Source organism: Cutaneotrichosporon cavernicola, assembly GCF_030864355.1.
Source record: "Cutaneotrichosporon cavernicola HIS019 DNA, chromosome: 2".
NCBI classification, from domain to species: domain Eukaryota; kingdom Fungi; phylum Basidiomycota; class Tremellomycetes; order Trichosporonales; family Trichosporonaceae; genus Cutaneotrichosporon; species Cutaneotrichosporon cavernicola.
The window spans coordinates 3,080,173-3,107,682 of NC_083394.1; the positions used below are offsets into that span (position 1 = coordinate 3,080,173).

Consider the following 27,510-nt stretch of genomic DNA (forward strand, 5'->3'; position numbering starts at 1 on the left):
CCGCTCTTCTCTAGCAGTTGGGGTTAAGCCCGTCGCCGGCGGCGTCGTCGTGGCGGAAATCGCCTCGGCCGGCTGTGCCTCTGTCTCCATGGTCTCATCCTGATCGGTCACCGTGGATCGCGGCTCAAAGTCGCCATCCATCTCCTCGGTGGTCTTTGGGTGCGGCACAAATGTGGGAGGGAAGGTGGGTCGTGTTCTCGAAAGGGTTGCGGAGTCGGGGGTCGGTGAAGAGATGGAAGCGAGTGGAGGTAGCGAGGTCGGCTCGCGCATGTGTGGCTCCCCCACGGCCTGCACTGCGGGCTCCTCCGTTCGGGCGGTTGGTTGGTTTCGCGGACCGAGGTTGATGTAACACGTCCTTGTGCGCACCTCGTTGTCACAATCGGCACAGCAGTAGACAACACCGTGGATATCGAAATCGGGATCGCGGAAGCGATGGTAGTCGAGTTCTGGCTCTGGCCACGGTGAACCCCGCCTGGTGAGATGAAAAGGGAGTGGAGTGGAGGACCGAGGATACATGGAACGGTCACTCCTCGGGCTTAGAGACTCATCGCTGTGAGTTACAGAAATGTTGGTGAACGTCCTGCGCTGGCTTGTGAGTGCAGAGAAGTCTTGGGACTCGGAGAGAAGTGTGTGAGAGAAGGGCCTGAGGCGAAGTCGAGCTACCACCAGCTCGAGGACCAGGAGGACGCGTTGGCGGGAGTCCATGTCCACGACTTGCTCCTTGAGGGCGGCGTCGTACGGGTGTGCGGGGCTGGGGCCGCTGGACTATTGAGGACGTTCAAGGGGCGTGAGGGGAGTGGCAGAATACAGGATGAGAGTCGGAGGGTATCAACAGAGGATGAACAGGTTAGATGAGATGACTGTCGCTGAATGGATGGAAGGAAGGATGAAGGATGAAGGATGAAGGATGAAGGATGAAGGATGAAGGATGAAGGATGAAGGATGAAGGATGAAGGATGAAGGATGAAGGATGAAGGATGAAGGATGAAGGATGAAGGATGAAGGATGAAGGATGAAGGATGAAGGATGAAGGAAGAGGTGAGAGAAACGAAATGGTGCTAGTGACGAGCATCGGATGCGAATGTGAATGTATGTGAGCTATGTGAGCTTCTAATATGAACCACACGTGGTGGGAATGAGAAGGCGTGCGCGTGTGAGTGTGGCGCCACTGCCACCGTTTGGAGCGAGTCGAAATTCAGGGTCAATCATCCTCAGGCAGCTACTGGAGATACAATGTTCCTGTCCGTGACGGCGACGGTCGTCGCACAGAGAGGAGGCCGAGGAGCCTGGTTGTGAGGAAGTCGAGGAAGGCTCTCGGGGTCGACAGTGCTTGGATAGGGGGATGTCGAGGGCGAGCCCGGGACTGTTAGCGGCTGTATTGCTAGAGCACGCTGCGCTGCTTCGGGTTTGGGCCATTTGTGTTGTGTCGCCAGATTCGACGACCACCGGGACGTAAGGACACGATAGTGTTTGGGGGGTAGAGTGAATGGATGGAATGGAGAGAAATGATAGCGCCTTTCCTGCTGTATACTGTGGTAAGCACGCGAAGTTGGTAGTGCGCCAGCCGGGGATCTGAGAATCAAGTGGAAGAATTAAATATGGCTAGGTCTCTCGTGGAGGAGGTTTGTTGAGAGAGAGGAGGACGGTTTGGAGGAAGACGATGAAACGGTGATCAAGTGTGAGGTGAGTGAAGAGTCAACTCTGCTCTTCTGATCTTCAGATATCAAGTCAAGTGGGGCACCAGTCTCGGTGCACTGTCATGCATTCAGGTTCCCACCCGGCCCTTAGGTCAGTCACTCTGCGTCCGTGTGAGGGGATGACGCGTTGGAGGCGACATGATACACGCCACATGAATACCCAACTGTTGGGTTTAGCCCCCCGTGATTGGTGGCGCTAGACCAGGCTACTGTGGTGTTTAAAAGGTTGGTGAAGATACATCGGACGACACTAATCAATCGCCCACAAGTGGTATGTATGAATGACGTGCATTTATTGGTGTGATTCTCAACATGCACTGTATCATACCATCACACAGGGTAAGATCAAGACGCGCGCTTCTCGTCTCAATCAAGAGTCGTCTCTGAGTTCTGGGCCAGTCTGAAAACGCGTGGGGCGGTTGCTATTGATGCGAGCACCGAATTGAACACCAGTTGCTTCGTTGTACCCTATCGTACCTTAGCGCCCGATGTGAATATGAATTGGGATACAATTGTACTCTAGGGTCCAATAGCCAAAGCTATTCACATCGGCCGCAAGGTACGTGCGATAGGGTACAATAGCTAAAGCAACGACGGGTAAGATTCGGGCTGTGGCTCGGGAGCGCTACACTCTGGATCTGGCCGTGTGTCAAGGGGTTCTAAATACACTGCAGATGGTCAATTGCAAGTTGCTCTGCTCAATGGCTCTCAATTACGTAAATCCCCTTCCCGCGGCGGCGGCACATTGTAATTGACGGGACTGCTTGCGATTCACCGCAACGCCGCCTGAAGCCACCGCCTGGGGTCTGCTATACTGCTATACTGGCTGTATGGTGCACACGTATGCCGGGCAAGGCAGGGGCTCACAAAGTGGACTAAGGAAGCACTCATTCTAATGGCTTTTCCTTTGTAATACTGTATTCATGTAGAGGAAATAAAAGTATGGCATGATATTCATAGAGACTCCAGGCCTAAGGCCTAGAGCCGTTAGGCTTCGTGTGAGTTGATGGGGAGTAGGTACGTCAAGGTACAAGGCTCAGGGAAAGCGATTAGTATGGTGTATTACTAGATTACTACCTGATTCAGGGGTACTCAAACCAAAGCTCCAAACGTGTTAAGGATTGTACCCTGTCATGAGAATGACCCCTAAAGGTGACATTCTATAATGGAAACAACCCAAGTCACCCTTCAGAGCTCTCTTGAGACGATGAATAGAGTTGCCCTCGTGTCCAACGTAGTTAGTTCGCCGCCGTTTCCATAGCTCCACGTGAATGGGGGAGCAATAGTACGTATTCCGGGACCAAGCTTTTTGCATTATTATTGTTCTTTCTCTCCTATCTCCTATCTTCTTTCCCACCATGTCCCCTAGGGCGTTGCTCACCATGAGTAGCCTCATCCGGCCCACCCGCTTTGGCCTCCTCCTCGTCGGAATCATGGCACTAGTCCTTACCGTCTTCTACAGAGACCTCCTTCCCCCCGTCCCCCCAATGCTCCCAGAAGGTTCAGAGTGGTCCAAGTCGCTCGATCACGTCCCGTACTTTGGTGCCAACCAGCAGGCCAAGAACATTGAGCGCGCGCGGGCCATGTGGACGTGTGACCGCTGCCTGGTCAACGAAACGCTGTGTGAGAAGTTTGGGACGTAAGTCGACGTGGCGCGAGATCTGCAAGGAAGGCGGACGCTGACCCCAGGCGTAACGTTGATCTCTCGCGGGCGTTTGACGGATCCGGTGCGCGCGTGCAGCGCGTCCTCAAGAAGGCGATGGCGGGTGAGCCCATCGTCACTGGCGGCATGGGCGGGTCCAGTGAGTTTCGACGTGTCAGGTTACGACGCCAGCGTCGACAATGTGCAGCCCACAGTGTCGTCCAAGTAGTCTTGGTCTCGCCCTACACACATCTACAGGAGCAAAACTACCACCCGCGGCCCAGCTTAGACCTGTGAACGCCACCCAGGGCAGTCAAGGGGAGCCTTCCTTCTGGAGTGGCAACTACTACTACTCTGATTGCTGTGCCGTGGGAATAGCATGCCTTCCCCCCTTGCACCCATGACCGCACAGCGGTGCTGACAGCAGTCTCAAAGGGCCACGGCTGCAAGTGTGACCCATGGCACATCCAGATGTTCCAGTGGTGGAACCAAACGTTCCCACACCCAGAGAACCGGCATGCTGATGGGGCGGTCGGCGCGCGCGGCAGCGACTACTTCAAGTGAGCTCGCGACAGATCTCGTGTTGACGCCAGGTACTGCCATCACGAGCACCTTGACCCCGACGTGGACATTATTTTCATTGAGACTTCGGTCAACGACTTGATGTGCGTACTTTCCTTGCATTCATCTTGTTTCCCACTGCACTATGCGCCGGACGGATGACTGCATGAGCTCATTCCATTGCTGAGCATCTGTCCCGGACGTTGTCGACTGGGAGAGTTGGAATATCGTTGCGAGCCTCAAATGACTTGTGCCTTGTTGCCTCGATCCACTTTTCCGCCGAGCTAAGCTAACCTTCAGGAGCGACATTAACTTTGACAACTTTGAGGCACTCCTCCGCGCGCTTCTGAGCTACCCCAAGAGTCCGGCCATTGTCATTCTGCAAACGGTCAAGCTAAACAGCCCGATTCGTTATGGTTCGGAACACCAGTTTGGCCTGGCGGGTTACTACGATGTGCCAGTCATCAACATCCGCAACTGGCTCTTCCCGGCATTCTTCCAGAACACGACGAGCGTCGAGAACTGGTTCCTCCCCAACGACTTGTTGCACCCGAATGCCGAGGGGCATCAGGTCATGGCCGAGCTCATCCAGATGTACCTGTACCAGCAGGTGAGTTGCTCCTTGTATTCGTCCTGACACCAGATGTGCTATCTCAACAACAGTCGGCCTCAAATTCGACCAGGCAACGCCGCCATCGTCACTCAGGAAGACGCGTTTGACGTGTACAGCATCCCACCACTTCGCATGGGCCAGCGCTTCAGCCAAGACTTCCAGCCCGAGGAGGAGCTGCGCCCGGGGTGTGCGTCCGTCGACTCGAAGACGTCACCACTCCAGCCGGTCCTATCCGAGACCAAGGACTGGGAGCTATGGGAGCAACCAGGGACAAAGGGCGAGAAGAAGTTCTGGCGCGCCACCGAGATCGGCGCGCAGATCACATTCGAGGTCAACCTCCAGGTCGGCTACGTGTGAGTACAGCGTCAACTTGAAAACCCAAGCTGATCCCAGTGACGCATACTTCCTCAAGTCGCCAAAGAACAAGCTCGGCGCAGTCGAATGCTGGCTCGACGATGAGAAGGAACCAAAGAAGATCGACAGGCTGGAGGGGTACTGGAGCCGGCCGGAAAGTATCGGTCAGTTCCAGAAATTTGCGTTTGGGCGCAAGGACTCGCTCCTGCCGACCGGCAAGCACAAGATCCACTGCGAGATTGTCGACAAGACCAGCAGTAAGGAGAAGGAGGTCAAGGACCGGACGACATTCCAGTTTATCGGCATCTTCACGGTGTAGTGTCCGAGTCGTGTTGTTCCGAGTCGTGTTGTTCGGATCGTTTTAGAGGGAACCAGGGGCTACAGGGCTGGTTCCATATCTGTAGAGCATACTATACATATCTGCATCCAACCGGGGATCTTGGATCCCTGACTCATGTTGCACTGACATTCACGAGGTTCTCGGTCCTCTTCATCAAGGAGGATGGCAAAAGGCCCAGGGTCGCCATCTCTCTGGAGGGGCTACAGCCGTGCACCAGCGGTGAGTCCTCGTCCCGTAGCGATTCTGAGTCTTGGACGCTCACGGAGGGCATTGGATACGACGGACGAGTGGCATTGACGAAGAATAGCCTGGCACAACGCAGCCGGTATTTCGCCCACTCGGTTGGGTACAGTTGGATCTTCAGGCTTGCCAACCAGGCTACCTCACATTTCATAATCTTCCAACACATTCATGACGCCCTACTTGCCTTGAGAGCGGCATCCACAATCTCCGCCATTCGGATAACCGCCTCGTCCTCGTCCTTCTGGCCCACGACCTGTACACCAATCGGGGCGTTCTTGTACACTTCCGGATCGTCTGGCGTCAGCCTTTGCCTTTTCCTACTTTGAACACTTACACATCTCCCAAAGCTCGCGATCCAGGTCATTATGGTACGCCTCGCGGGCCACCTTGGGATCCTTGGCCTGATCAACGCGGGTAACAGGCACAACCGCACTGGGATAGTCGGCGAGATTACACCAAGCCGTGTACCCGTAATACTGTCGTCCGCGCAATGTCTGAGGCGCCGTAGCGCTCACGGGACACAAGATGGCATCGACCGGCCTTCCCGAGCCCGTGACTGCCTCTGTCGCATTCCAATGGTCCAGCTGCGCCTTGAGGAACCTTTGTTTCCGATACTGGATTTCCCAATATTTCGTTACTGACACTTGCTCCTCTTGGACGACTTCAGGGCCGGATCCCAGCGGACCAACCCTCGGCTCACCGGACAGCGCGAGGGTATCGTAAAGATCCTTGTGGCCGTCCGCAGTCCATACTTCTCCAAACAGGTGGTATCCCATACCGGCGTCGTAGGCTTTGTATTCCACAACAGAGTGGCCAGCCGCCTTGAGAGCGGATGATACTTGGTCGAGAGCGCGGTGGTAGGGCGGCGCAGCGCGGACGAACCCGTCGTCCACCATGATGCCGAAAACGAGGTTCTTTCCCCCGCCATGCTCCGAGAGCTGATACCGTTCCTCGTTCCATGGCATGCGGAGGACTGCCGGATCAAGACGCCACGGCTTGAGGTCCAGAACCGTCTTGAATGCGAGTTTAAGCCCATCGATCGACGCTGCCATGGGACCCAGCACCGAACGCAAGCTCTCCTGTCCTTGCGTCAGCCCATTTTCTTTTTCCACATACCTTCTTGGGAATTACAAGTCCCCTCATATGGGAAGCGGAGGTACGATGGGCGGAGAGAGTAGATTCCGCTAAACCCCGCTGGGATACGTACACTTCCCCCAATATCAGACCCGATACCCAACACACTACCTCGAAGGGCGATCAACGCGCCTTCGCCACCGGACGAGCCGCCTGACGTAAGAGTGCGGTTTGACGGGTTTGTCGTTTCGCCAAACACATTGTTGACTGCGGCGCCAAAGCCGAGGTGCTGGGCAACATTGGTCGTGCAGTACGGCACGGCGCCGGCTTCAACGAGAAGAGCAGTGATGGCCGCATCTCTCTCGACAACGCGGCCTAAGAACCCGACGAATCCAAACGACCGCTCAACACCAGCCACCCCAATCTGTTCCTTCAACGAGATCGGTAATCCATGCAGGACGCCTCTTGGTTTTCCTGTCCGCATATACTCGTCATCCAGGTTCTTGGCGTGCAGAATTGCCCGGTCGAAAAATACCTCGGCCAGGCAATTGGTCTTGAATCAATTTAACCTCAAGAAAGAAAGACGTACCAGTTGTTGTGCAATTGCGGCCCGACGGCAAAACGCCCGGACAACTTGTTCGGCAGAGTATGTCCGGTCCTTGATTCTGTCCAGGAGTACAGTGATGTTCTGCGAGTCCGTGATCTCCAGTTCTTGGCGGGAGAGATTGCCGCTTTGAGCGGGGAAGGCCAACACGTCTAGCTCGGAGGTGTCACACTGCACGAGGTCTTGCGGCAGGAGGGCGTCGCGCTGCGCCCGCTTGGCCGCGGCTTTCTTCTCCCAGTCTGTCATGGCGAGAGGGTAAGTGTAGGTGACAAGTAGAGGAATGCATCGAGTTATAGTGGTGGGAAGATACGGTGAGGTGGGCATGTGCAGGAGTAGATTAGCCGGTGGCCGAGATTGTGGTCGCGTCGCGTGATCGCGTCGTATGCGTCATACGTCATACTGTTGCGCCACACGGACGCGACGCCGAGTTTGCCGCTATCCCGAGGGCTGTTGGCCCGTGGGGTTTGACCTGAATACCTGAATGTAGCTCCAGCAGGCCTCTGACCACGGGCCACCGACCAATATGAAACTATTCATCATCGTGCCCCACATGCTACTATGCTGTGCCTCTGAAGGTACCTCTTGGAGCTTGGAGTTTCAAGGTCGGGTGACACGGAGAGCGGCTTCGTTCCGCTCGCCAAAGCACGTCGCAGGTACGGGGTGATCTGCACCCGCTCGAGTATCCGCCGACATCCGACCCTGCCATTTTCCACCTCCACACATAGGCCCTTAATTTATTGGGCCTGACAACACGAGCCACCGACCTGGCGCGCGGTATCAAATACAAGAGGGAAGAACAGGCACCTTGTTGCGGGTACGTACAACCAGACCCTGATGATTAGATTGCATCGTGACCAATTTGGGAGCCCCCCAAGTCGTATCTCCAAGCAAAGGAAAAGCACAGCATATCCAACCTGGCCATGTACTAATCCAACATATTCAGAGGAATCGACTCTGCTATCCACGTCTCCACATGCATCGGATCCAAAGGATGTTCCGCTTTGCTGGGGCTGATCAGATATCGCCGCGCCCAGTATCGGTCCTATCGCCATCTATCGCCACCTCTATCGCCCCTGAGATATGATAATGCCGCACAGCTCGGCATCTGGAATAAGATTGGCAAGTATCAAGGGAGGTGGTTTGGCGCATTTCCCATCGGACGCGGTTGGACAATGGAGAAGCGCGAGGTACGTCGTGTACGTAGTGGTGTACGCACGCGTAGACTGTGCGCGGAGGCCGCGGAGGATCCACCTCGAGACTCATGTTAGCGTCAAGAGCCAGGGGGGACGGAATCAAAAAGGACAGACGGGATCAAAATTCTGGTTGTCCCAGTTTGAATTCTTCAAGTTGATTGGATGGCGAGCATGTTCCCTGGATTGCCATGACCGTGCATCTTTTTCCTTTGCTTTTTGTGTTTGGCCCTGATGTTTTGATTGGACGTGCTTTTGATGTACCACATCACACTGCACATTGTGCCTGAATTAACAGTAGAACACGACAAGCGAGTTGTGCTTGTCACCCGTCACTTTTTGATCCCGTTCCATTTCATTTCTCTGCTCCACTACCGTTTTGGACAATTTCCCCCAAACTTGATCTCATTGCCGAGGCCGTCACTCCGTACCACTCATGCCGCCGGAGCTTTGAGGCCCTTCCTTCCTCCTCCTCCTCCTCCTCCCCCCCGGGTCCCCCTCCCCCTCCCCCTCCCCTCCTTCCCCCTCCTCACCGCTTCCGACTCAGACCCTCCGCCTTTACCGCTTGCACCTGCCTCCCTGTCCGTCCTTGCTGTAATTAATGTACAGTAGCTCCCACTTCACCACACTCAGCTGCCAAGACCAACACCAGCTCATCCAATGCCAGGCCGCCGACGCGCCCCGCAGGTCTCACCTGCCCGTCTCACCTCGACCAGTCGCATGCAATACTCGTCATCATGCTCAACCCCAGACTCCCCTTCCCTGGTCCCCCGCTCTCCAACCAGTTTAAATAGACTGATTCCCCCGTTGGCCTTCCCTCTGTTTCCAGCCACTCCGCTTTATCAATCATGGTCGATTTGGTCAAAACACACATTCTCGATGTACCAAGTAAGTTGATTCCCCACCCCACCCACAGCCCACAGCGCCCCATGCCTCAATCTAACACTTTCCAGACAACACACATCCAAAATGGTACAAGGACAAGGGCCTCCGCAAGAACGTATACCACTGCATGGGTCTGTGCCTCTGTGTCTTCTACCTAGGATATGACCAGTCATTGCTCGCATGTCTGCAGTCGATCCCACAAGTACGTCGTCCCCCCCTTTACCCAACTAACACTTAGTGGGACGAGTACTTTGACAACCCGACAGGCATGACCCTAGGCCTCATTAGCTCGGCCCTCTACTTTCCCGGTATCCCGGCCGCCTTTGTCGGCTCGTGGATCAGCATGAAATATGGCCGCAAGCCTGCTCTCTGGGTCGGTTCCGTCCTCATCATCATCGGTGCTATTGTCAATGCTCTCTCCAAAAATCAGGCCGAGTTCGCCGGTGGACGTGTCCTGCTCGGCGCAGGTGGAGCCATCACAAAGGTCGTCGCCCCCGCTCTCTTGCAAGAGATTGCCCACCCGCGCCTCCGTCCCGTCCTCGCCTCAAGCTACTACGGCTGGTTCTTCCTCGGCGCCATTGTCTCGGGCTACCTTTGTCGTGAGTTTAAATCTCCCACGCCCACGCCTGCGCCGAACCAAATATCACGTGAGCTGACAACAGTCGCGGGCCTATTCATTCCCGGCTCGTGGAGCTGGCGCCTGGCTTGTATTGCGCAGATCATCGCCCCTATCGGTGTGCTCATTATCTCGTTGTCAATGCCCGAATCGCCTCGTGTGAGTGTTTGGTGTGTTGTGTTGACTCTGCTGACGGGCAGTTCCTGGCCAACAAGGGCAAGGTTGATGAGGCACTGGGCATTTTGGCAAAGTACCATGCCAACGGCAAGTTGGACGACCCACTCGTACAGCTCGAGTACAACGAGATGGTTCTCGCGCTCGAGGCCGAAGGTGGCGAGCACAAGTCGAGCTACATGGACTTTATCAGGTACAAGGGTAACCGCCGTCGCCTGGTAATGAGCCTTGTCATGGCGTCGGGTACAAACTGGAACGGCTCGGGTCTCGTCGGGTACTACCTCACACCTATCCTCGAGTCTATCGGCATCACGGACCCCATCCAGACAATCAACTTGAACAACGGCATGAACATCTGGAACCTTGTCGTGTCCGAGGTTGCTGCGCTTTACGTCGAGGCCGTCAGCCGCCGCACCATCTTCTTCATCTCCGGTTGGGGTATGGTGGTCACCATGGCGCTGGTTGGTGGCTTCTCAGCCGGTTACCAGGAGCATGGCAACGTCGCCCTCGGCATCGCCTCCATCCCAATGCTTTTCCTCTACTACGGCCTTTACGACATTGCGTGGATGTCGATTCCGTTCCACTACTGCACCGAGATCCAGCCTTTCCACCTCCGCACAAAGGGTCTTGCCCTCTTTGTCGCAATGCAAACAGGCTCCAACGCATTCAACCAATTTGTCAACCCGATCGCCTTTGAGGCGATTACCTGGAAGTACTACTTTGTCTACGTCGCCATCAACTTGGCGTACATGGCCTACTTTTACTTTTACCTCATCGACTCGCGCAACATGTCCCTTGAGGAAATCACCCTTCTCTTCGACTACCCCAGGAAGGAGGCGCGCGAGCGCGCAACCGAGGAGATGGAGAGTCGTGTCCGTGCGGGCCTACTCCGTCGCGGCTCGACCTCGGCTGCTGTCGACGCCCTTTATCGCGGCGACAGCATTTCCGCGTCCGTAACGTCGCTCCACCGTGACCGCAGCGTCAGCATACACAACCCGAGCAGCAACGAAAAGCTCTAGTGAACACCAGCGTAAGCGTAAGCGCAAGGGCCAGGCAACAAGTCTAGTCCCCTATAGTTGTCATTTGATGTATCGCTTATTTCCAACTACCAACTAGTGGGGGAGGCTCAGGGGGTAGAGCAGCAGCAGGGCCTGAGATCATGATGGGCAAGGAATGAAGATTGGGCTGGGATTAGACCTGACTGGGGCCCATTGTTCGAATGTTCGAATGCTGTCGCAATGCGAGGCAGCGGTGACTGAGTCTGAGGGACTGCGCCTCGTCACGTATCAAGCTTGTATCAGCAACCAAGTGCCTGAGGCCAAATCATTATCTCCGGTCCAGAGCCTTGCATCCGGACCGGACTCTCAACCCTGGTTGTCCGAGGCTGAACTGAACCGTGTTCAAGCACCATGCCCACTGCCCACTTTTCTCCGGCGACAGCATTATCTCCGGCACCGACCAACCACCACCACCACAAGTCGAGTCCAACCCCAACCCAAGTCGAGTTAACCCGAAGTGAACAACATTCATCACGCAGTACCTAGCACATGCGCTACTTGACCTTGACCATGGGCCCTGCCCCCTTGTGCCCTCTCCCTACTCGTGTTCCTGCCTCCTAACTGAGTTCTCCCTACTCGTCGTCGTCCTTGTCAATGACGGTAGTCTTAAACTTGCGAGGCGGCACGCGGCGGTGCCAGAGAATGTCGAGTTCGCGCACCGTGCGGTCCTTTGTTTCCGGAACCATAAAGTAAACAAAGATCAGAACGCCCACAGCGGTGCCGAACCAGATAAACGCCGAGCGGCCCTGCAAGTCCCATGCCAGGGGGTTGAGGCTGTAACTCTGGACGAAACCCATGGGCACAGCGACGGCGTAGTATGCCGCGCGAGCGATGGCGCAAGTCTGAGCGCGGAGTTTGATCGATGAGACTTCCGCCACAATCGTAAACGTGATTGGGCCAACCGAAAGACCATACGACGCATAGACGAGCATGAGGAATGTCGCTTGGATCCAGAATGACGTTGAGCTCTTGCTCGCCGCCGCTGCGATCCCAATAGCAAGGAGCATGGCGGTCTGGAAAGCCACGCCGGAAAGGTAGAGTCTCCGGCGACCCACTCTGGTGACAAGGTGGAATGCGACCAAAACCGCAGCGAGTTGAACGCCAGAAGTGCCGAGACCGAGACCGAACGCCTTGTCGGCGCCCATGCCCGCCACGGTGTAGAAGTATGTCGCCATGTTACCGATGAGGAGACCGCTCCAGTTTTGAGCGGCAAACATGAAGCTTGCGACAAGGGTACGTTTCCCGTCTATGCCCTTGAGGCAGGCTGCGAGACTCGCACCTTCAGTGAGGGAATTCTCAATCTCGATAGTCCGCGCCATCATGGCCACGACAGCGGCTGGGTCGCGTGGCGAGTTTTTTGATTCGAGCCGGCGGACGACTTTCTCCGCATCCTCAAGGCGGTTCTTTCGGACAAGCCACCACGGCGACTCGGGCGCGAAAATCATGGCGATAATAAGCGGTACAGGCCAAATCCACTGGATCGCAAATGGGATCTTGTAGGACCACTTTGATGTGCCGTTACGGAACCCGAAGAGAATCCCCGAAGTCATGAGCTGGCCAACACACCAGCACACCTGGTTCCACATGGTTGCGTGGGCGCGGAGTGGGAGGGGGACGATTTCCGACGCATATGCCTGTGCGATGGCATTGTAGAAACCCCATGGCAGACCCGCGAGGAACTGGCCGACAAAAAGCACCGGCAACGTCTCGGCGAAGAACGTCACGAAGATGAAACAAGTCATGGCGACCAGTGCGCCGATCATCGTCTTCTTGTATCCGAGATGAGGCTGGACGTAACCGCAGATAAGAATACCGACAAATGCGCCGATTGTCGACGCGTAGTTACATGCGCTCTGCCAAGCCGGGGGGACTTGGTAAGTCCCATCGCCGAGCGGCTGGCCGAAATGACGCTGGAACGCCGGCTGTGCCATGAGATTCGACACGAGAGCCGCATCATAAGCCTCCATCACCTGTGATTAGCTTTACTCCAACGAAAACTCACAATGACCATGGACATGACCATGGACCAGAATGCCGCCTTGGGGAATAGCCGGAATGCAGCAACCACGCCCATGTGTTCCTGGTCCTCGGCGGCGACGGCCTCAGCGAGCCGTTCCTTGTTTGCCTCGTGCACGACATGGTGGTCTTCCTTGTGTTCCAGCATCTCGTGGACTGGCTTGTCCGTGTCTCTGTTGTTGAAGTTCGCCATTGGGGTTGATGGGGTCCCAAGATGACTCGAGGGGTTTATTTATCTTCCGCACCCGAGCGATTGTCTGTATGGCCCCACATCGGCGATACTGAACGCCACCATCGGCGTGGGGACCCGTGCGATGGAGGTAGGTCACCGGGAATAAGTAAGAGTTCTCATTGGATACGAAGTAATCCATTCCTTCAAGGCCGGCAAAATGCGGAAGTGTCTGTTATTCCCGGCATATCTGGGGAGACCGTCAGCTGATCGGATCGGAGTTTGTCACCTCGGGACAAAATGAGGCCGGGCGTAACCACCGGGAATAGTTCTGCTCAATCAACGCCAGTATCCAGTCACTGGTGACCATGACAAGTGACTATCCCGGGTGTGCGGTCGATAAGGAATGCCGCCCTGCATCAAGGTCGGCCGGAAATCAGCCAAGGTCCCCTCTGGACAGCTGCGGTGCTAGCCCAGAAGAGCAAACAGTATATAGCCGCGATCCGATCCGCCATGCTCAAGCCCTCCAACTCTTCAAGATTCCAAGTCCCCACCACTCTACCTCCAACCCCCACCCCTCTGCCATGACTGCCGACACCAACCGCAAGCTCAAGGTCGCGCTCTTCGGCGTCGGCCGCCTCGGCTCCATCCGTGCGCGCATCCTCGTCGCCTCACCCCGCATCGACCTAGTCGCCATCTGCGACCCCAAACCCGGATCCGACCAGTGGGTGGCCGACAACATGCCCGCGCGCATCCGTTTCTTCGCCGACCCCGAGGAGTGTCTTGTCTCCTCGGGTGCCGAGGCCGTCCTCATCTCGACCGCGACCGCGACTCACGCGGCCCTCGTCCTCCGTGCCCTCGAGCTCGACCTGCACGTCATGGTTGAGAAGCCGATCGCCGTCGACATCGAGACTACTCGAGTCGTCGTCGAGGCCGCCGCGAAGAAACCTCACCTCAAGCTCCTTGTCCCGTTCTGTCGGCGGTTCGACGACAGTTACCGCAACGTCAAGCGGATGGTCGATGGTGGCGAGCTGGGCGAGGTACATGCCGTCGAGACGTCGTGTCTCGACCAGCAAGATCCCAGTGGATTCTTCGTCACCTTCTCCGCTCAGAGTGGAGGTATCTTCGTCGATATGGGGATTCACGACATTGACATTGCGAGATACTTCCTCAATGTCAAGGAATGCCCCAACCCCAAGAAACAGGTGAACCGCGTCTTTGCGGTTGGCCAGACCGCCGTATACACCGCCCTCAACGAGTACAAAGACGCAGATAACGGTTTCGCAATTGTCGAGTTCTCAAATGGAAAAGTCCTCACCTTCCACATCGGGCGTACCCTCACCAACGGCTTTGAGAGCGCCACCCGTGTCTTTGGGACCAAGGGCAGCGCAATCGTTAATGGAAACTCGACAATTGACCGCGTCGAAGTCCGCGATGTCCACGGCGTCCGCACCGCTACTACCCCCGACGCATTCGTGCTCTACGACAAGAGCTTCGTACACGATGTCGCCGAGTTTGCCGAGTGTGTCCTCGAGGACAAGCGTGAGTACTCAACTCACATATATGACGTGACGCTGATACCAGCCCTCTCGCTCAACGCCGACGACGCGTACGAGGCCGCCAAGATTGCCGCGGCGCTGCAGTACAGCTTCCGCAACAAGGTTCCGGTCATGTTTGACGACGACGGGCTGCCGATCATGGCTTGATCTTGGACTTGTACTTGTACTTGTGTGGTTCATTGGTAGAGTTAGACATGGGCTCGATGCTAGATGTGTTTATGGACTTGTGTTGCTGCGTCTGTCCTTGTGCTTCGTTGTCCGTGATCCTGCGACTTGACAGTGGGTTTATGAACTTGTGTTGCTGCATCTGTCCTTGTGCTTTGTTGTCCGTGATCTTGCCGCTTGACAGTGTGTCGACCAGCAGATCTCCGATGATCGGAGTTTTGGTGGCCGATACGTACCGTCGTTTTGATCGCCGAGAGCGTGGCGGTCGGCACACGTTCAGAACACTGCCTCACATGGATGCGACAATCTGGGTGACCGGACGTTCATCCAAGCATCCAAGCTGGGAGCTTGCTGCCTGCTGAGACCGCGCAGGAGATGATGAAGAGCCTAGAACTGATGTCCGATATCGGACACAACCGGGCAATCACAAAAATCCCGATGCAGGTATGGCGGGGATCGCTCCTCCGTCCTCACGTGCACTGCGATTCCCGGCCTGCAGCTCGTTCTCCGACTTGACCTGCAAGCATAGATCCGACTCTTTTGTTATCAATCCCCGGCCGCCGCTCAGGGATAACGCGTTAATCCGATGTCCCACATTCTCCGCCTTTCCTCGGATGACAGCTGAGCGACGTTCCAACAAGCAGACATCTCCGCACATCGGGCCACAGCAATGTACGCGACGTCAACAGCGAGTTGTATAAAGTGACGATAACGACGAGCTGCAGAAACCATCAAACCTCCTCCTCTCTCTCCAGCCTTCCATACCCAACAGCCATGGCTCCCACCGCCGTTGTCGACACCACCCCTGCCTTGGCGACCATCGCCGACCTCAAGGCCAAGGTCGCGGAGAAGCCCGCCCTCCCCGACAACTACATGTACGACTTCCAGTACAACGCTGCGCTCCCCACCACGGACGCGCTCGGCACCAAGGTCCCAGACGACACGGATGCGGTCAAGGTCGCGCAGGACGTCACCGCCTCCCTCTCGGCTGCCCTTGAAGCCGGCGATGCGGCTGCCTTCACCGCCCTCTTCGTTGAGAAAGGTGTGTGGCGCGACAAGCTCGCCTTCACCTGGGACTACCGTACCTTCAACTTCACCGAGGCGATCGGTAAGGCTGCCGCCGACCTCCTCCCCTCAACCCGCTCCAACAATTTTGAGCTCTTCACCCCGCTCCCTTCGATCCAGCGCCCATACCCCGACCTCGAGTATGTCCAGTTCTGCCTCAAGTTTGACACGCCGCTGGTGCACGCCACCGCAATGGTTAACGCCGTCCTCACAAAGGACGGGTGGAAGCTCTGGACCCTCCACACTGTCGCCGAGGACCTCATCCAGTTCCCCGAGGTGGCCCCTGCCGACGGTCACATGACCGGGGACATCAGCTTCGAGGCCCAGCGCGAGAAGGAGGACGACGAGATCCGACCCGACGTCGTCATTGTCGGTGGTGGCCAGAATGGCCTCGCCCTCGCTGCTCGCCTCAAAGCTCTTGGCATCTCTGCCCTCATTGTCGAGCGCGCAGCAACCGTCGGCGAGGTCTGGCGCAAACGCTACGAGTACCTCTCGCTCCACTTCCCCCACTGGGCCGACCACCTCCCATACTTCCCCTACCCCGAGCACTGGCCCACATACACGCCCGCCCAGAAACAGGGCATGTACATGGAATGGTACGCGCAGGCGATGGAGCTGGCAATCTGGGCCAACTCCTCGGTCGTCGATGCAAAGCAGGACGCCAGCGGCTGGACCGTCAACATCAACAAGGGCGGCATTGAGGTCCGTACCCTCCACCCCAAGCATGTCGTCATGGCCACGTCGCTCTGCGGCGTCCCCATGACCCCCGACGTTCCCGGTCTCGAGGAATGGAACGGTGTCGCCCGACACTCGACCGCACATGACTCTTCGCGCAACTGGGTCGGCAAGAAGGTTCTCGTTGTCGGTACCTCGTCTTCGGGCTTTGACACTGCCTACGACTGCGCCCGCCGCGACATTGACGTCACCATTCTCCAGCGCTCGCCGACCTATATCATGAGCTTGACCCACTCGGTGCCCCGCGCCATCGGGATCTACGAGCCAGTAAACGGTGTTCGCCCCAACCTCGAGGAACAGGACCGTATCGCCTTCGCGATGCCCGTCGGTCCTGGTGAGGAGCTTGGCCGCCGCAACGCCGAGGTGCTCGAGAACCTCGACCGTGACCTCCTCGACGGCCTCCACGCCAAGGGTCTTCGTACGTGGCGCGGTCAGCGTGGGACCGGAAACGGCACCCTCGGCCAGACCCGTAACGGAGGCTTCTACTTTGACGCCGGCGCATGCGACCAGATCATCAACGGCAAAATCAAGGTCGAGCAGGGCCACGTGGAGCGCTTCACTTCCGACAAGGTCATCCTCTCCGGCGGTCGTGAGCGCGAGTACGACCTCGTCGTCTTCGCCACCGGCTTCTCCTCGACCGTCGACAGCGTCAAGGCTACCCTCGGCGAGGAGATTGCGTCCCGCTGCGGCCCGATCTGGGGGATCGACGAGGAGGGCGAGTTCCGCTCGGCTTACAAACACTCGGGGGTCGACAACCTCTGGATGATGGTCGGATACCTCCCCTACACGCGCTACCACTCGAAGCGCATGGCTATCCGCATCAAGGCCCTTCTCGAGGGTGTCTCGCCTGCGGCTTACACCGCCTAGATTAGTTTAGAATAGATCTTCCCTTGTCTTATTTCATAGTGGACTCTGCGGGTGGCTTGGTGCTGCCTGTGCAATGTAAATTTCTGTGCCTCGCATTTGGGCTAGCCTCCTACTGGTGCACGTGTTTATCTGGGTCTTACCCCGGCCTCCATCCCAGAGCAGCCGCGACAATGCCCTATGGCTGCCTGTCCGCATACCTTGTCATACTGTATAAACTCAGTCAAGTCGTAGTCGCGTTCAACAATGAATTCATCTTCATTTGCCAATCGTGACGCCTCATACTCGGGTGATGACCTGTCACAGGTCTGTAAGCTGTTGGGCGCCCACACCCTGCGTTTCGAAATTCTAGGTCCCTCTCCCGCACAAGATTGTCGGACCGGGTCCCAACTCACACCGAACCTGCATGCCTGGCTGTGGTAACAAGCACACCGCAGCTCGGCGCGGGGCACGGTCGCAAGCCGACCAACGGCCCGAGTCCTAGCCCTAAACCTCCGCCCAAGGAAGCATCCTATTCCCGGTCATGTTCCGGATCTCAAGCCGGAGTAAGTTTGCCCCCGGACTTAAAACCAATCAGCCCGATAAACTAAGTCCGGTGGTCTGAAAAGGCCGAGATTTGTGTTTACCGCCCACCCCAACGCGACATGACCGTCAACATACATTAAGACCTCGGGCGTGCGACGGTCCCCAGCAACAACACGTACACCATGCCGACCTCCACTACCCTCCCCACCCACTTCCAGCTCAACACTGGAGCCAAGATCCCCTCCGTCGCGCTTGGTACGTCCCCATTTCCACACCGCTGACATTAGGTACCTGGCAGTCTGCGCCTGGTGAGGTGCGCCACGCCGTCTCTTTCGCCCTCAAGAACGGGTACCGCCACATCGACGCTGCTCTCATCTACAAGAACGAGCACGAGGTCGGCCAAGGCATCAAGGACAGCGGTGTGCCCCGCTCCGAGATCTTCATCACCTCCAAGCTGTGGAACACGCACCAGCCCAACGCCGCCGAGGGCCTCCAAAAGACCCTCGACGCCCTCGGCACCGACTATCTCGACTTGTATCTTGTTCACTGGCCCGTCCGTCTCGTTCCTCAGGCAACTGGCGATCCGCTCCTCCCAGTCAACCCCGACGGTTCCCGCTCAATCGACCGGTCATGGGACCAGGCGGAGACCTGGCGCCAGATGGAGGAGCTCTACGCGAGTGGCAAGGTCCGCGCTATCGGGGTGTGCAACTGGTCCATTCCATACCTGGAGGAACTTAAGAAGACGTGGAAGATCATCCCCGCCGTCAACCAGTGCGAGATCCACCCATTCCTTCCCCAACACGAGCTGCGCAAGTACTGCACCGACCTCGGTATCCTCATGGAGGCCTACTCTCCTCTCGGAAGCACTGGCGCACCACTCATGAGCGACCCCGAGATTGCTGAGATTGCCGAGAAACACGACGTCTCGGCCGCCACCGTGCTCATCAGCTACCACGTCAACCACGGCACCGTCGTCATCCCCAAAAGCGTTAGCGAGAAGCGCATCGCGTCCAACCGGCACGTCATCAAGCTCTCGGAGGAGGACATGGCGGTCCTCGACGGGCTGGCCGCCAAGGGCAAGGCTAAGCGGATCAACACTCCTCTCTGGGGCTGGGACCTCGGGTTTGAGGACTGGTACGCCCCTATCAGCAAGTAGATTGTGTAGAGCTTCCTCTCCGTCCATGTACTCGTGATTACTTTGAGAGTCTATTCGGATATCCGCATGGTTCCAGGGCGTCCACCACCGTTGGGTCCGGTCCGCCATCGGAACCCAGATGGATGGGACTATCCCCGATGAGCGGAGATTACTTGCCCACGACTGGATCTCCTGTATTTGTCGGATGGTACCAGGCTGCCTGCTCGTAGCCGTAGGGCAGCACAGCTGCTATGTCGAAGCATAGGATACGGATGCTCTCTAGTCCTAATGCGCGGCAAGGGTGCCACGGACGACAAGGTTGTCACTGGACTGTAAACGTGCTGGACTCCTTGAGGTACCATATGGGCATGAATTTGTACCGAGAAGCAAGGTTACTGTACATACAACTGGCTTGGGCAGACACTCTGCCACAGCCCGACTATGACACCTCTGCATGAAGTTTATACAACTATGAACTCTAGAACTTGCCCTTGAAGCGGCCGCGTTCCACGCCGCGGTACCCAAGTCCGCTGATGCGGTAGAGCTTGCCCTTCTCAGTCCTGTCAGGCGGGTTCTGGTTGTCCGTGTCGCACTTGGCAGTGGTGATGTAGAGGTCGTCCAAGTTGTCGCCGCCGAAGATGCAGCACGTAACGTTCCAAGCGCTGGGAATGTCGATCTCGACGTCGATCTGCGCAGTCTCGGGGTTGAGGCGTACCACCTTGCCGGCGCACCAGCGGGCACTCCACACGCCTCCCTCGGCATCGAGGCATAGGCCATCGGGGTATCCAACATCGGGCGTCTTCATGTCCGAGAACACCCTCCGATTCGACATGGTGCCCTTGGCGAGATCGTAGTCGAACAAGACAATCTCCTTGACCCAAGAGTCGGTAAAGTACATCTTGCGTCCACCGTCGAACCACGCCATCCCGTTGGTGCAAGTGATCCCGCCGAGAATAAGGGGTGCCTCGAACCCGTCCTTAGTCTGGCGGAGTGAGAACATACGCCCGTCGTGCGTGCCGATCCCTCCAGAACCCATGGTGCCGGCAAGGAAGCGACCCGCCGGGTCAACCGCACCCTCGTTCATACGCGCCTCTTTGGCCGTAAGCTGGCCGGTGACCGTGGATGTCTTAATGACGTCGTACGTCTGCGGCACCATCTTGGGCGCCTCGAAGCGCGCCTGCGTCGGCTGGGGAACTGATGCAGGTGGAATGAATGCAAAGTTGTCCTCGACGCTCGCCACGAGCTGTCATCAGCACTGTTCGCTGTAAAGTGGGGACTCACACCCTCGCCATCCTCAAGAAGCGCGATTGCAGTCACGTTCTTGTCAAAATGGCTGACGCCATACTTCTCCGTTGCCGGGTCGTAGACGTAGACATCGTTAAGGTCAATGTCGACAAAGTACAGTCGCTTGCTCCGCGAGTCCCAGACACAGCCTTCGCCGAGGTCCATGTTGAGGTCGAGCAGCGGCTCGGTGATCGTGTACTTGGCGATAGTCATTGTGAAGTGGTGTTGCAGTGAGAGTGAGTGGGCAATGGGTGGAACGAGCTCACATGGCCGCGTTGATATCTCTAGCGCGTACGCCACACCGACACCGTTCTCCCCATCTCCGTGATGCGTCGGACACAGCTCCGGTGTCGGAGATAGCGGCCTACCCAGGACGGTTGGCTCAGGCCCCAACCAAATAAGAACCCGCAGGTTGCCGAGGGATCTGTATCGCACCGCGGGTCCTTGGTGGGATAATCAGGCAGCGTGCGGGACGCAAGTGCGGGACGTAGCGTGTACACCTGTGTTCCGAGGATGTCAAGATGTAATAACTCCGGTCTCATTTGTTGTCACCGGACGAAAAACACTAAGCACCGGGTTTAATTGGTACTGTTTACCCGGCTCATCGGCCCACCACCATATTGCCACCACTCTCCTTCCCACTCTCAACCACTCTCTCCGACATCTCATGCCCGATCCCCTCCCAGCATCGGGGTCCAAGCGGCCCTCACCCGCGGATGTTAGTAGTGTGGGCAAGAAGAAGCGGAAACAGCGCAAGACCTTTGCGTGCGCAGGTAAGTGTCCTGGCTGTCACTCGCCTTGCTGACACGTAGAATGCCGGCGGCTCAAGATGAAGTGTGATAGGCAGGGTATGGGCGGACATGACTTTGAACTGATGACAGTTCCTTGTTCACAATGCGTTAGGCGCAAGTGCGCCGCGCTATGCTCGGATGGCGCTCAGACCGACGGACTGCAATTGTAAGTGCGAGTGAGGGAAGGCTGACTCTAGGCTCTCGGAGGCGTCTAAGCGCCACCGCAGCGAGGGCGCACCTGTCATCTCACCACCAGCCTCACCACGTGTGCGAGTTGAGTCAACACCACCAGTACGCGCTGCAACCCCTGCATCACCGCTCGCCACGACCTCGACCATACCGCGCAATGATACACATCCCTCGCTCATCGCCACCGCCGCCATGCCCGAGACCGTTCCCCTCACGGCAGCACTGTCAGGTCTCGCCCAGCCGTCCACGTCGCCCAGCTTTCCCTTCCTTGACCCAACGTCCTGGCCAAGCGTCGAGTCTGGGACAAGCCAGCCTTCAGTCCCCTCGCATGTTGAGGAAGGTGGCTCGGGAACGCTGGTCATGGCCAACGGCGGCCGGTCCAAGTATCTCGGCCCCAACGCCGCAAGCGAGTGGCTCCGCGACGTGAGCTCTCATCAGATGACAAGCTTGAGCTGATAGCAGCAAGAGACGCGCGAGCTGGACGACCTGCCTCCGCCATCTCGTGTGCCTTCCCCGAAGGACATGCCGATCGTGCTCAACCCGTCGTTCCCCTTCGCAGCCGCTGCACCGACCACGATGGCATACCTCTTGTCCAGACTACCACCGCGTGAGGAGGCCAAGGCCTTCACCGACTCCTATTACCGCTACTTCGCCTGGCAGTGAGCTCGCACTGCGATATCTCAGCTGACACAGATACGACGTCGTCCCGCGGCAGTACTATGAGCCCATCTTTGAGCGGGTGTACGCGAGCCTCGAGAGCAACATAGAGGCTGCCAGCCCACAGGAGCTCGCGCTGCTGTACATCGTCTTCGCGATGGGTGCACTGTATAGCCTCGAGCTCCCACCTAACGACCCTGTCGCGACCGAGTACCATGGCCTCTCCAAGGCGTCCTTGGTCAAGGGCAACTTTCTCGTCAACACGGCCATGTCGGGTGTGCAGACACTTGTGAGCTTGGAGACGTGTGCATAGCTGACAGTAGCACATCATGGCCCACTTCCATCTGTGCGCTGACGCATTGGCATTCAACTGATGACAGGGAAACGGAGGAGGGCAGGAATGGCGACCCTGCTTGGCCGCTGTGGGGTATGGCCATGCGACTTGCGCAGGCTATGGGGTTGCATCGTGACGGAGAGTCGTGGGGCCTGCCACCAGAGGTCATCGAGGAAAGGCGGTAGGTGAAACTAGCAGAGAGGACGCCAGCTATCAGAGACTTTCAGAAGCTGACATCAGGCATGTGTTCTGGGAATCAAATGCGGCCGATATCTTCCAGGCCAACAACTTCTGTCGACCGTAAGGCCCGCATACACCTCATACTGACTGCCAGATGCTCCATCTCCCCTGACTATGTTGACACGAAGCTCCCCAAGGAGAAGAGCTCAGTGGCCGTGGACGGACGAGGATACTTCACGCTCAAGTGGGAGCTGGCAGTGCTTTGCGGACAGTGAGTCTCGGTCAGTCGCTGAGCTGATAGCCAGAGTACTCGACCTCAGCATGAAGATCCATAAGCCCCTTGACTCAGGGATCCCAGACCTCCATCGCCGACTGTGAGATGTCACTTCCCTCACTCTCTGCTAACGTCCAGAACTGAGTTTGAGAGCAGCATCCCGTACCCATTGCGCTGTCGTTCGGCCTTGCTCGCACTGCCATCCCGATATGCGGACTCGGAATCAGCCATCCGCGACAGTCCCGAGGTGCACCGCCGTGACATCCACCGCACATTCCAGGTTAGCTGCAAGACGTGCGCGATTACTGACTTCGACAGCAATGTACGCTCGCTGTTAACGTCTCCGAGTCCTTCTTGTTCCTCCATCGTCCAAACTTTGTCAAGATCCTTCGCGAACAGAATGATGACCCGACCAAGTCGGCCTACGCGCAGTCGTTCTTCTCCATCCTGGAGCGGTGCAACGTGAGTGCTACACGCCCAGTTGAGACTGACTCCAGGTCATGATCGTGGTTGCGGCGACCGTGCACAGCCTTTTCCCCGCCATCGCCGTCCGGCATTGGTTTTTCTGGGTGCGTTAACCTATATCCCCGCTGACACCAGCACCACACCTTCAACTCCGCTGTGACGATGGGCACACTCATCATCCGCAACCCGCAGAACACGCTCGCACCGTATGCCCTTACCCTCATCGACTCGACCATCTTGCTCCTGTCTCGCGTCATCGTTTCCTGGCCATCGCCCCGTATGGCCAAGAATCTCAAGTGGCTACACCGTCTCCGCGGCCGTGCGGCCGCAAAGCTGTCAGCCGTTGCCCCCAACCCGAACCCAATCCCCACAGGCACTGAAAGTGGTTCAACCTCGGACGATGAGGATGTAGAGCTCGTCGGCTGGTGTACGCGCCTCGTGCAGCGCGGCGCGACTGGCTCGCAGACAGTACGCACGATCCTCTCAAAGTCGGCGCCGTCGCCCAACGTCTTCTCGTCACCCAACACCGAGCTCAGCTCGCTCCTCGACGCCGTCATCCGGAACGCCAACGCAGAAAAAACCGACGCCGGGGTGTCAGGATCGGGGCTGCCCATGCCCTCGCCAAGTCAGACGGACCCAAACACGGACATCTTGGTGAGGCTAACCCCGACTGGACGCTGACAGGTAGCTACACGAGTTCTGGGACCCTATGCTCATGATGGTCCCATCCGACAATCTAGGCATTCCCTCTGGTGTGACTGTGAGTACAGCCCGAGATCTTTGGCAAAGCTGATGACAGTCGACCTGGTGGGAGTTTGACACCGGAGCCGGCCCACTACCCGAACCCGAACAAAGCGGTTGATGGACCTATCGCGGTCTACGCCACAGATCTACCTGTCCGCGGCATCCTTGTATCTCTGTGACTTCGTGTACATTGCATTTGTGGGGTCATACACACTGTGCACCTTCATACTTCAAATCTCTCTCCAACATTGGCCTCTCGCTTGTCAAGCAACTCGAGTAGCCGGGAGGGCCACTCCACCATGAGCGTTGACGTTGACGGCTACTCCCGGCTCCTGACCTCAGTGGCCGCACGCTGGGTTATGTGAGCCAGAGCTGAAAGGCTCCGTCAATGTTGACCTCGGCTGTCCGACACTGGCCTCCAGTCTCCCGTTTCTTCAGCTCCTCCTATTGTGAGAGCCATGCGTTTACGTTGGATCCACTCTGCATCAACCTTGGAACGACTACCAAGACACCAAGACCGACTATCCCCCTCCCGGACCTACGCCTATACCGGCTATGCCCCCCTACCCCACCTACGCCTTTACCGGGAAGAAGACCTGCTCGCGGAAACCGGCGCGGAGTTCGTCGTGGTAAAAGGCCGGGTCGGCCTCGGCAGAGATGTGCCCATCGCCGAGCCACGCCATGGTGTGCTTGTACTCGGGCTCGCGCTCGAACTCGTAGTCCTCCCACCGAGGGTTGCGGAGGGACAAGACACAGTGCTGGCTTGAGCCGGGCCAGAGGGTACGAATGTGACCATCGTTGACGCCCTTGTACCACGACGGGCAGTCGGTCGTAAACACCGTACGTGCAAAGTAGTCGTCGGTGTATCTGGCAAAGTCCTTGGCACACTGGTCCTTGACGACCATGTACTTGTACCCCTCGGCTTGGATCTTTTTGATTGCCTGCCCGATGTACCGAAGCTGAGCCTCGATCATGATGAGGAGGTTGCCGGTCCCGACGACAGCCTGTGCGCCGAGCACGCTGAAAAAGTTGGGCATCTTGGGGATCGAGACGGCGAGGTACGTCTCTACCTGCTTGCTCCACTCGTCTTGGAGGTTGATGCCGTCCAGACCGACGATTGGGAACTTGGGCACGCTGGACACGTCAAAGCCCGTCCCACAGATGATTGCGTCGAGCTTGTACTCCTTTCCACTCTTGGTGCGGAGGCCCCCGGCGGTGAAACATTCGAGATCGCTAGTCTCGAGAGTCACATGGTCCTGGGTGAGCGCCTCAAGGTATCCCGGGCCAGGAGTAAGGCGCTTGCACGCGACGGTGAAGTTGGGAATGAGGGATTGGGCGATCTCTGGGCGCGAGGCGAGCTTCTTCTCCATGCCCTCCCGCGCGGCGTTGTACATGTACTCCTGTTCCTGCGAGTTACGGTGCGTCACATAGTGGAACGAGCCGAGGTCGCGCTCGATGGTCAGCCGGAAGTTGCGGTACGCCTCGGGGTCTGAGCCGAATTTGGCCTTTTCCTCAGGTGTGAAGATGTGGTTGGCCGTCTTCATGTCCATCCCGAGTTTCTCGACCATCTCCTCACCAAACGTGGGAGTGATCCAAGCTGATGTCAGCGAAATTATGGATAGACTCACTGGGAGAGCGGCCAAAGTTGACGAGGTTCTTGCACTTGCTCGCCATGACTGGGACGACCTGGATCGCAGACGAGCCGACACCAATCACGCCGACTGTCTTGTCGCTCCAGTCCATGCCCTCGGCCTCCTCCTGCGCGGCCTTCCAATCACCCGTGTGGCGCAGGATGCCCTTGTAATCCTCGCGGCCCGGGATCTTGGGCCAGGTGGGGTGCGACAACAGCCCAGTGGCGTAGAGTACCAAGTCGGCCGTATCGACAAACGTCTCGCCAGTCGCGAGATTCTTGACCGTGACAGCCCACTGCCCGACGTCCTCCTTAAACTTTGCCTCAGTCACCTCGTGTCGAAACTGAATCATGGGCCGGATACCATAATGGTCTGTCACGCGGAGGAGGTACTGCCTGATCTCCTCCTGGCCCGCGTAGAACTTGGACCAGCCCGGGTTATTGGCGAAGGAGAACTGGTATGTGTGCGCCGGAATGTCACACGCCGCACCCATGTACCGGTTATGATGCCCTTGGGTCAATTAAAGAGATTAAAAAAAACTCACAGACACCACCGACGTCCTCGGCCCGCTCGTAGAGTTGGAGGTCGAGGTTGGGCACGTGTTGAGGGAGATAGATTGCTGCTCCGATACCGCTGAAGCCCGCACCGATGCAGACGACGCGGAGGCGACGGCCTTCGCCGACGGGGCGTTCAATGAGGGCCGGCGCACCGTTGGCAGCGGCGACGTTGCGAGCACGCTCGGCCACAGCGGCACGGGCAGCGATCTCGGCAGGAGTGAAGGGCGAGTTGGTGAGTTCGACGACCATGGTTATTGTTACTAAGTTGTGTGTTGGTTTCTGACTTCAGACTGCTTTCTAGACGACGTTAGCCGCTGCCTTTTATGCCATTCGTGAGCAGCAGAAAGACAATCCGCAATGTCAGCTGGTATCCCCCCCGTCCCACGTCCCACGCCCCACACGACAGCCCACATCAGCAAGAGATAAGGAGGCGGAGACCCCCCGCCTCAGACTTTCAGTTGTCAGTGGGCCAAATGAGGGGGTCGAGGAGGAGACACGCCGCATTCCGAGGTCCCTGGGGCTCCATGCGATTCCTCATGTTGTGCAAGTTCGCGGGTGGTGGCGACGATGCGAGATAAAGAGGCGGGGCAGTTCCGCATTCCTCTGCTGCCCTCTTTGCCACATGGCTATCAAGGGCTTGTTTAGAGGTACACAAGTTGCGCCTTTACCGGGCAAATTGCCGGTCCGTGATCCATCGCGTGGCCGCGTGGGCGACTGTAAGCCCGAGCGATATCCTGCGGCTAGAATTCTCCCGCTGTTTTCCAAAGCCACATGGACCGGGGCGGTGATCCGGGGATCCGGGGACCGGGTGTTGACACCCTGGACCCTCTCCTTCTCCTCCGGCTCCCGTTGTACCGCCGTAACCTCCGTTGCCACTCTTGTATCGCCGAAACACCGGTGACCCTGTTGATATACGTTTCACTCTGTATCTCCGTTACATGCATTCCACTATCATCATCCAGGGTCCTACAGATTAAGAGCCCATAAACATCTACCACTCCGTAGAAGAGAGGTGATCACCAAGACGGCTGACCCGTCGAGGAACATCTTCCTCATCACCCCTCTTCGCCGACATAACGCTTCTTCTCATCACTACACGTATACTCCTCATCACCTTTTT

General features: G+C 57.4%; 10 protein-coding genes across 10 annotated transcripts; 6 read left to right on the forward strand and 4 right to left on the reverse strand.

Annotated features, from left to right (window-relative positions):
* Positions 1–3,055: 3,055 nt before the first annotated feature.
* Positions 3,056–5,186, forward strand: CcaverHIS019_0211920 (uncharacterized protein; the record flags this gene model as incomplete). Its single annotated transcript, XM_060598287.1, has 7 exons — positions 3,056–3,336; positions 3,387–3,499; positions 3,767–3,899; positions 3,933–4,004; positions 4,201–4,510; positions 4,544–4,866; positions 4,907–5,186. The coding sequence occupies 7 exons, from the start codon at positions 3,056–3,058 to the stop codon at positions 5,184–5,186; spliced, it is 1,512 nt and encodes a 503-aa protein (XP_060455096.1).
* Positions 5,187–5,616: 430 nt separating this feature from the next.
* Positions 5,617–7,374, reverse strand: CcaverHIS019_0211930 (uncharacterized protein; the record flags this gene model as incomplete). The annotated part of the gene is made up of 4 exons (XM_060598288.1): positions 5,617–5,744; positions 5,785–6,534; positions 6,567–7,077; positions 7,114–7,374. 4 exons carry the CDS (start codon positions 7,372–7,374, stop codon positions 5,617–5,619), a joined length of 1,650 nt encoding a protein of 549 aa, XP_060455097.1.
* A 1,792-nt stretch (positions 7,375–9,166) lies between these two features.
* CcaverHIS019_0211940 (uncharacterized protein) lies at positions 9,167–11,012 on the forward strand (the record flags this gene model as incomplete). The annotated part of the gene is made up of 5 exons (XM_060598290.1): positions 9,167–9,206; positions 9,272–9,405; positions 9,442–9,802; positions 9,866–9,978; positions 10,020–11,012. The coding sequence occupies 5 exons, from the start codon at positions 9,167–9,169 to the stop codon at positions 11,010–11,012; spliced, it is 1,641 nt and encodes a 546-aa protein (XP_060455098.1).
* Positions 11,013–11,623: 611 nt separating this feature from the next.
* Positions 11,624–13,260, reverse strand: CcaverHIS019_0211950 (uncharacterized protein; the record flags this gene model as incomplete). The annotated part of the gene is made up of 2 exons (XM_060598291.1): positions 11,624–13,021; positions 13,054–13,260. The coding sequence occupies 2 exons, from the start codon at positions 13,258–13,260 to the stop codon at positions 11,624–11,626; spliced, it is 1,605 nt and encodes a 534-aa protein (XP_060455099.1).
* A 560-nt stretch (positions 13,261–13,820) lies between these two features.
* CcaverHIS019_0211960 (uncharacterized protein) lies at positions 13,821–14,942 on the forward strand (the record flags this gene model as incomplete). The annotated part of the gene is made up of 2 exons (XM_060598292.1): positions 13,821–14,778; positions 14,821–14,942. 2 exons carry the CDS (start codon positions 13,821–13,823, stop codon positions 14,940–14,942), a joined length of 1,080 nt encoding a protein of 359 aa, XP_060455100.1.
* Positions 14,943–15,734: 792 nt separating this feature from the next.
* Positions 15,735–17,627, forward strand: CcaverHIS019_0211970 (uncharacterized protein; the record flags this gene model as incomplete). Its single annotated transcript, XM_060598293.1, has 1 exon — positions 15,735–17,627. The coding sequence occupies one exon, from the start codon at positions 15,735–15,737 to the stop codon at positions 17,625–17,627; it is 1,893 nt and encodes a 630-aa protein (XP_060455101.1).
* Positions 17,628–18,331: 704 nt separating this feature from the next.
* Positions 18,332–19,305, forward strand: CcaverHIS019_0211980 (uncharacterized protein; the record flags this gene model as incomplete). The annotated part of the gene is made up of 2 exons (XM_060598294.1): positions 18,332–18,404; positions 18,437–19,305. The coding sequence occupies 2 exons, from the start codon at positions 18,332–18,334 to the stop codon at positions 19,303–19,305; spliced, it is 942 nt and encodes a 313-aa protein (XP_060455102.1).
* A 457-nt stretch (positions 19,306–19,762) lies between these two features.
* CcaverHIS019_0211990 (uncharacterized protein) lies at positions 19,763–20,781 on the reverse strand (the record flags this gene model as incomplete). Its single annotated transcript, XM_060598295.1, has 2 exons — positions 19,763–20,527; positions 20,566–20,781. The coding sequence occupies 2 exons, from the start codon at positions 20,779–20,781 to the stop codon at positions 19,763–19,765; spliced, it is 981 nt and encodes a 326-aa protein (XP_060455103.1).
* A 454-nt stretch (positions 20,782–21,235) lies between these two features.
* Positions 21,236–24,320, forward strand: CcaverHIS019_0212000 (uncharacterized protein; the record flags this gene model as incomplete). Its single annotated transcript, XM_060598296.1, has 16 exons — positions 21,236–21,341; positions 21,381–21,525; positions 21,557–21,971; positions 22,011–22,207; positions 22,242–22,494; positions 22,529–22,551; positions 22,586–22,720; positions 22,780–22,839; positions 22,874–22,990; positions 23,025–23,093; positions 23,132–23,273; positions 23,312–23,455; positions 23,491–23,562; positions 23,594–24,112; positions 24,147–24,218; positions 24,258–24,320. The coding sequence occupies 16 exons, from the start codon at positions 21,236–21,238 to the stop codon at positions 24,318–24,320; spliced, it is 2,532 nt and encodes an 843-aa protein (XP_060455104.1).
* A 454-nt stretch (positions 24,321–24,774) lies between these two features.
* Positions 24,775–26,639, reverse strand: CcaverHIS019_0212010 (uncharacterized protein; the record flags this gene model as incomplete). Its single annotated transcript, XM_060598297.1, has 3 exons — positions 24,775–25,799; positions 25,831–26,343; positions 26,378–26,639. 3 exons carry the CDS (start codon positions 26,637–26,639, stop codon positions 24,775–24,777), a joined length of 1,800 nt encoding a protein of 599 aa, XP_060455105.1.
* Positions 26,640–27,510: the final 871 nt, after the last annotated feature.